Genomic DNA, 8,333 nt, shown 5'->3' with positions numbered 1-8,333 from the left:
ATCCTTCACTAAAATAATGAAACATTTTTTCATGTTGCTTGTTTATATGATGAATATTGACTTTCTTATAGTGCTTAACAGCATTGAGAGACACACTGGTAGAGACATCAGTTCTTCTTTGTTTTCAGGGTCATTATTTTATAGTCTGTAGCTGTTTCCATGAATACAAGTCCTGGAAAGTACCTTTCAAATTCTAATAAGATATTAGAACCAAACAATGTGAAGATTGTTCTAGCTAGTAAAAAACAAACAAACAAAAAACACTGGCGTTTTTATTCCTAAATAATGAAATGATGCTTCTTGAATTAAATAAGAAGGCAGCAGATACAATAAAGTGTTGCATGTTCTCAATATACATCCATTTATTAATGCATATGCCACAGGATCACATTGCACTATGCATTTGGAGAACTCATTAACAAAGCAATTGCCTAACAATTTAACATGAATTAGTGGATTTCACTGGTCTGTGTTTTCACATCCAGTAGCAGAATGGTTCTGAGATTCAGGATAATATTAATTTTGTTCTTAACATACCAGACCAGCTTGTTCACAAAACACAATCATTGTAATTGGTTCTTGTTTCTGCAGCTATATGTTGTCCACTAACAGTTATGAGCATGTTTCAAAGTACTGCTCTACAGCCAACTATTTAGATAGACTCCAAAAAGTCAAACCATAAAGATACAGCAAATGCAAATATTCATGAAGTATTTCATATTCAAAATCCAACTTAGTTATTGTTTTCCTATTTCATCTGATGCATCTTGGTCTTATAAATAACATAAATTACAAGATTGTAAGCAATTTCTTTAGATTCTGTTTTACATTTTTCATTAAGTAGATGAAGACAAGGCTTTTCGTTCCAGTGCAATATATAGTAATGCTGTATTTAGTACAAATTGTTGAATATTTTTAAAAGAAAAAAGCATTTAACTGATTACAGTGCTAAGTAATTAAGGAGTTAGTCATATCTGTCAGAGGGAAAACACTAATGGTAGTTACTTATGATAGATATTTTTTTAAAAAAAAACTTTCCATTACATGACTTTGTAAAGAATTAAATTTGATAAAGCCAAGACATAATGCTAGGTGGCAAGTGCATCAACTTACCTTTTTAACAAATGTGATGTGGCTGTGGCAGTTTTGAAGAACAAAGTTTTGTCAATATATCAAACATTGTTAACAAACTATTTAGCATTGCTTTGTATAAGTTTGCTTTAATAGCATTTCTTCACAGTGATATTTCAGAAAGGTTGGAAACTGGTCAGCATAAAATATTTCCCACCTTTTCTATTTTAATTTGTATGCAAAAATCATCACAATATATCTTCAACTATAAAATTACAAATGCTTTCTAGTGGTGACTGCATTTCTAGTTATAATAGAAAAGGGTATTTCTAAGACATCTACAATGAGGTAAGTCTAAATAAAACAGAATTTGAGTAACAAATCTTTCTGATCTATGGGCAATTGAAACTAATTTAACAAAAACAACTAATAGATGAACTGAAAAGACTTAATTGTTTTTCAGTATGCTTAGTGGGTGAAAAATTGTTAATGAGATGCAATAAACATTTAAAAAGATCTGGATATTTCACTTTACATCATAATTTTGGCACTTCATGGAACATTTATTTCCCAAAGACCAGTGATGGTATGTATACAAGTTCAGCAGGTTTTCCACGTACCTTGTAGACATTGTACGTGATTACTGGCAAACACCGAAATGTAGTGAAATAAACATTCCCATGTATTTGCACATGCATGCAGTAGTCAAACAATTATAGTTTATGCATTCTCGAAGATGGCATCTTCAGTATTCCTTTCAAGCACTCTCTTCAGCAGATCTTGTTTCAGATTTAAGTCTTACAAATTCTTTAGCCACATCATCGCTGGTCCTCTGAGAGAGTATTCTAAGAATAGTCAAACCGGTGTCATCCATAGAAACATTTTTCAAAAGGGGATACCATGCCCCATAGCTTCCCTTTTCTGCTATGCTCTGTAGCTGAATCACTGTCATGCCGATAATTCGATCTTCTCGGGCAAAGCAGTAATCCTTAACTGAGAGATGAAGTTCATAGGCTCCTGGGTGGTTTTCATTACCCAGAATACTGTGTGGATTAAAATTATGAATTTTCAGCAAAAATTTTATTTCACCTAGGGATCAACACAGTTCTAAAAGTGCTATACATTTTTATATTGGGAAATAGAGTCTCACTTTATTTTAATTCTGATATGTATATTTTTAAAACTTTACTTAGACTGTCTTTACTTAGATATTACTTATAATGTAACTTAAAAACTTCTTCTTTCCCTAGATATAAAAAGGAACTCCATCTAAATATGAATTTGTGCCCTGATGTTAAACTCATCAATAGAAGCTGGAATTAAAGCACTGTGCTGTACTTAATCATTGAAGTCAGGAACTCCGCTCAGATATAGGTGTAGGATAGGGTCGCTGGGGATCATGGGAGCTAGGCTTGGGTAAGGGGTATGTCGGAAGAATTTCGGTGTCATTTCAACATCATTTATTAAAACCTCAGGCTCCTGAATACGTTGTATCTAGGAGACTTGTCTCGGGGGAATACACTGCACAGACCACCAAGCACTATTCACAAGATGCTAAATTGGATACAAATCTCCAGAGCACATTAGTTCCAGCAGAGGCTGATTCTTTAATGCCACTTCATTCATATGGCAACAGTTAGGCTGCCAAGTGTGGGGCTGAGGGTGGCCTCTACTATATATAACAACGCAAGACAGCTTGTCAGTGCACAACTGAGTGTAATGTAGAAGGCTGGGCCCTGATATGCTGAGAACAATTCTCTCCTGCACTTTCTTTCAATTCATTCTCAGACATTGATTGTCTCATAAATGCACATCTATTGCTCAGCAGAACAAGCGTCCACATTCCTTCCTATTAAAGTGACTTTTTCTAATCAAGCATGTTATAGACACAAACTTCCATGAGCTTGACCCTATGTCTCCCTCTCTTCTTTATGTGTCTCTAGTACAGATTATCCAGATTTGTGGAATGAATTTCATCTATATGCAGATCATTTTCAAGTCATATTCAACTATACATTTGATATTTCCTCTTGGGTGTCCAATAGGCATTTCCAAATCAAACAAAATCTCTGATCTCCGTATCTCTTGTCCCTATGCCCCCATCTCAGTAAACAACTACCCCAAAATCTAGGGGGTATCCTTTATTTCCTTCAGTAACTTCCATTTTCCCTAATTGGATGTACTCCCCATCTTTCTTTTTACACTTTATCGTACATGGAATGCTGGCCTGCTAGGACTATAATAGAGTTTCTCTGTGTTCTGGCTTCCAGTGGTTTTGGCCAAAAGGAAGTCCTATCACGAAATCAGAAGTGATGAGGAGCGTAAGATCAGAGTCTTTGTTTCTGGCTCCTTGCCTGTGAGGCTGTTTCCTGACATGGAAGGCCACTGCTCTTTTAAGGTGGCCCACTGCACCGGAAGTTTTCACTTCCCCAATTTTAATAGTATCTCATTCTCTCCTTTCTCAGTGCCCTAGAGGCCACATCCTGGCCACTACTTGCCCCAGGTTACATTTCTTGTAGTCCCTCTACTCTTACATCTTTGTAAATTCCTTTGTACATAAGTCTGTCTTAAAATATTCTAAATTGAATGTTCTCAGGAACCTAATTATATTCTCTTTCTTTCATGTTCTACCTCCAGTCTACTGCAAGTTCTATAGAACCTACTTCCAATACATACCCAGAATCTTTCTACTACTTGCTTCCATTTCCTACTACCATCTCGCCAGTCACTGTTATCTCTTACCTGGACCATTGCAAAAACCTTCTAACTTACCTTTACATATTTGGTCTTGATTCCCTATAACTTTTCTCTATACAGCAAACAGAATAGTCATTTAAAGATGTAAACCAGATCGTTCCTCCCCTAATCTGAAAATCCTTCAAGGTCTCCTGTTGAACTGAGAGTGTAACCTAGTCCCTTTTACTCTGACCGCGAAGCCTTGTACCCTGATACTCTCTTCAAATTCAGTTCACTTCACTCTCTTGTCCAGTATATACTGTTTCTTAAATTGGCCAGGCAGGCTTCTGCCTTAGGGTCCCGGCACTGACATTTTTGATTGGCCTGAAATGCTGTCAACACTCTTCTGCATGAATGATGTTTTACTTTTTTTAGGTTTCGATTTAAAACTCAGAGAGGCTTCCCTGAACACCAATATAAGTAGCCAAATAATCACTCTATTGCATTGCCCTGTTTTAATTCTTTGCAAATACTATCATAATAGGTTTTTGTTTATCATAAGTTCCTCATCTCTAGAAAGTATATTCCATGAGAGCAGAGAAATCCTATTATACATAGTCAATGCTTATAGTATTTCCTGATACGTGGTAGGCACCGAACAGATACTGACTGAGTGGAAGGGACCAAAAACATAGCCTTTTTCATCTGCCTGGGATCAGTAATGCTCAGTAAGTAAGTTTAGTTACACAGTGACTATTGCCTGGTTGAATAAGTGAGTTGGGTCATGACTTACAACTGAAATGTTTCATTGTACTTGGGTGACCAGGTGTTGCTTTTTGTCTTTGTGCCTTGTTTTCTCTTCTTGTCTCCAAGATTGGGTCCCAGAATACAAACTTCCACAAAGGGGCGGAACATGGCGGTGGTCTGCCAGTTCAGGTTATTAATAGCCATCACTATAAAACCAAAAAGGAAATGGGATACAGAGTGTTAGCCAATGAATGTGTGGAATCTCTGCCTCTCCCTTTTGGTCCTTACATTGAGTTTTTGTTTTAAAAAATGATGTGTGAAGCCATAACTTGTATTTGATAGTATCCTAACTCCAATAATAATATTCTTGAAGAAAAACATTTCACTCTCTGGAATGCACACTTGATGGGACTTTCAGCTCTTAGTTGTGTGACACTGGAGTGGTGAAAGTTATCATTCCTCTTGTGTGGGTAAAAACATGATGTTTTTCATATTAAAAATAGTGTTTATATCTATCATTAAATATTTAGAAAATAGATTTAAAATCTATAATTTTTCAGAGGCAATCCCTTAATATTTTGTGTATGGTTTCAACATTTCATTCATATATAGAATGGCATCATAATATATTGCGGTCTTATAAGTAGCTGTATTTTTTAAGTTCATTATGGATATCTTTCTAATTCAATATATTCAATATTTTCCAACTGCAAATATTCCACTATATATATATTCCATCCTATATTTAACCAATCACCTATTGTTAAACACAGTTGTTTCTTAATTTCAAGCATCACACATAATTCTTAAGTGTACCTTCTCATATTTATACTTTGCCCATTCTTTAATGATGATATTCTTAAGGAAGTATCTTATAACTAAAATTGCTATTGCAAAAATTTCATAAAACTTTGAGCATTTGCTCTACAGTGACAAAATATTTTAGGATACTGGCATGTATAGGCATTCACATTTATCTGTATTTTTCTCTACATTGCACGTAATTTGTTATAGATGATAGATAGCAGTGATATTTTTATAATAAAAAGATACATTCAGTAATGCAATTTTAAATATATTAGAAGGGCATAGTTTTGATTGAAGTGGATATTATTTAGAATATGGTTCTATTGAGCAAAATATTAACCATTTAATTTCATCTTTGAAATGACCCTTGCATTCAGGTGATATTTTTACAATATAAACCAATAGATTAAACTATCATTTAAAAACTCAAATTAGTTGTTGAAAATAACTTAGAGAAAGAATTAGGAAGGTTATGTGAATATTAAGCCAACCAAAGCACTAATATTCCATATATATATATATATATATATATATATATATATATTTCACAGGATTAACCACAGATAAAATATACAGTTTCGAAATGTAATCACCAATGTATTTAAATATTTCAAATTACATACGTTAATTATCTGTGGCATATATTTGCTTTTAAATAAAAGTTCCGGTTCAGGAAGACATTCTAAACCCCTAAAATGATTTAATACACATATTCAAACACAGATAAAACTGACATTTTAATATTAATTTTGCAGACATTAAAGTCTGATGAGCTGCTTGGCCTATCTGGATCCAAAATGTACCTTTCACAGTGACTTTATGCTCTCCAGTTCCTGGGGTGGTGGTGATGTCCACATGAACAGATATCTGACCCACTGAATCTTTGGAGGAGCGACCTGCAAGTAAGCAGAAGCTTAGGGCCTGAACGTTCAGATACTTAATAACGGATATGTGCATTATCTGCATAAGGGGCTTGAAAGTGTTTCTTCCTGGAATTGAATGGTTCTTTGTATTAATAGCACATAACATTGATATATATTCACCAAATTCAATTTGCTGTGCAGGTTTGAGACTTGGATATAATCATATTTACCCAAGGAGTTAAAATTTCATCTGATCCTCAGATATTGTGTTACTATTACAGGAAGATGGCTGTAGAGCACCTGCCCTCATGAAGCCCACAGTATGCCAGGCGAGACCAACATATAGCTACAGTATAGTATGATAAGGTCTACTGATGGCATAAAAGTTAGTCAACTGTTAAGAATGTTGTATTGAAAAGTACCTGTGATTTAGGGTCACATTAACTTGAATTTAAATCATGGTTATGCTACTTCTGCTTCTGTGATAAGAATTTGCTGTGTTCTCACATCTCAATTTGCTCATTTGCAAAACAGGGACAATAACACCTACCTCGTGGTGTTATTACCCTATACCCTAACTATCCTTTATCTTATGTAGCCTGGAATATCACAGCACTAACTACAGAGTAAAGGTTCAAAGAGCATTTGCTTAAAAATAAATTACTGAGCTCTAGTCAGTGTTGTTCAGTGGTTGGAGTGTCAGCCTGCACAATGAAGGCTCGTAGGGGTGCATTCTTCAAGTGGCCAATCCAATCGATGTGTCTCTCTCATATCAATGTTTCTCTCTCTCTCTCTCTCTCTCTCTCTCTCTCTCTCTCTCTCTCTCCTCCTTCTTCCTTCCTGCTCTCTCTAAAAATAAATGAGAAATAATATCCCCAGGTGAGGATTAAAAACAAACAAACAAATAAATAAATAAATAAATAAATAAATAAATAAATAAATTACTGAGCCATTGCTTATAATAATCAAAACAGTAAAATATTTAATGTTTGGCTATTGATCCATTATATGAACATATCATAATTTAACCATATTTCAGTTGTTTCCAATCCTTTGTTATTATAAACAAACTATAATAATTATTTTTATAAGTTTATCTATAGTATAATTCTTAGAAGTAAAATTTATTTGTCAATTCTAATTTTGCACCAGAGAGATTTTAACAATTTACACTTTTATATGCAATATAGAAGATCAACAAGAAACGTACTTTTTAAAAATAAATGGCTAATAATTGAATCTGAAAATAGACGATTCTAAGAAACCTTCGGTTTCTAATCTCAGATAATTGCTAGTTTGGGGCCTGAACCTCTCCATAGGACCTGCTGATAAGAGCCAGTTCATCACCAGGACCCCTCTCCCTCGATAATAAAAGAATTAAAAGATAGAAAGTGATCACTCGGGCATTAGTAAAGGGATTATTCTTTGCTCCTGGGGAAAGAAAGAGGGGAAATGTCCCCTTTCCTGGAGGTGAGGAAAAGAAAATCCGCCCCGCAAATACTCCTAAACTCTGGAAGTGCCAGAAAGATGGGCATTTCACTTTTGAATTGGCTGCTTACTCAGCAGACAGTATGACCCGAGCATGGTTGAGTGAGGGACAATTAGCCAGAGAGGGGGCCAGGGACCAACTCCTTAAATTTATGGTTGCTAAGAAGTATGGGAGGTGGTTCCTGGATGGGCTTGAAGTGCCAGAACTGGGGACAAGAGAGGGAAGATGTGATCATGGACTGTGGTCTTGTCATGGATTGCACAGATGGGGCAAGGAGGCAGGCACCTTGAAGCTCGTAGCATGCCAGTACCAGCTGAAGTGCAGTGGGAATGAGTAGCTCAGGCCTGAGTTTGGAAGAATCCATCAATACTCCAGCTACTATTTGGAAATGAGTCTCACACTGCCAGCTTCACAAGCTTCTAGTTCCCCCAAAACAATAAACTGGAAGAGCTGTAACCCTACTCAATGACCAGCAATGTTCACACAGACATTTAAATAAAGTGTCATTGGTCTTGTTCCTCTCTTTTCTTCCTTCCCAACACCAGGGAACCTACCACCAGGAGGGAGAGGAAAGGTTCACATGAAAGAAGCCCATGCCTTCCTTCTCCTTTTCCCATTTCTGTCTGCTTGCAGAGAGAGAAGGGACCGTGAATCCAGTAAGAGATTAAAGATGTAAGGTG

General features: G+C 35.7%; 1 protein-coding gene across 1 annotated transcript in view; it reads right to left on the bottom strand.

Moving 5' to 3' along the window:
• Positions 1-309: 309 nt before the first annotated feature.
• Positions 310-8,333, bottom strand: part of UNC13C (unc-13 homolog C) — a 558,354-nt gene continuing 550,330 nt past the window's right edge. Inside the window, exons 31-33 of the mRNA XM_036302049.1 lie at positions 6,105-6,197; positions 4,541-4,700; positions 310-2,114 (exon numbers count right to left, since the gene is read on the bottom strand). Of these exons, the coding sequence (XP_036157942.1) occupies positions 1,829-2,114; positions 4,541-4,700; positions 6,105-6,197 (539 nt within the window). The 3' untranslated portion in view covers positions 310-1,828. The remainder of the gene's footprint in view (positions 2,115-4,540; positions 4,701-6,104; positions 6,198-8,333) is intronic.

This window comes from Myotis myotis, unplaced genomic scaffold (assembly GCF_014108235.1).
Source record: "Myotis myotis isolate mMyoMyo1 unplaced genomic scaffold, mMyoMyo1.p scaffold_m19_p_1, whole genome shotgun sequence".
In the NCBI taxonomy this organism is placed as follows: Eukaryota; Metazoa; Chordata; class Mammalia; order Chiroptera; family Vespertilionidae; genus Myotis; species Myotis myotis.
The sequence above is the reverse complement of the archived record's forward strand: the minus strand, read 5'-3'. Positions and strand labels throughout refer to the sequence as shown.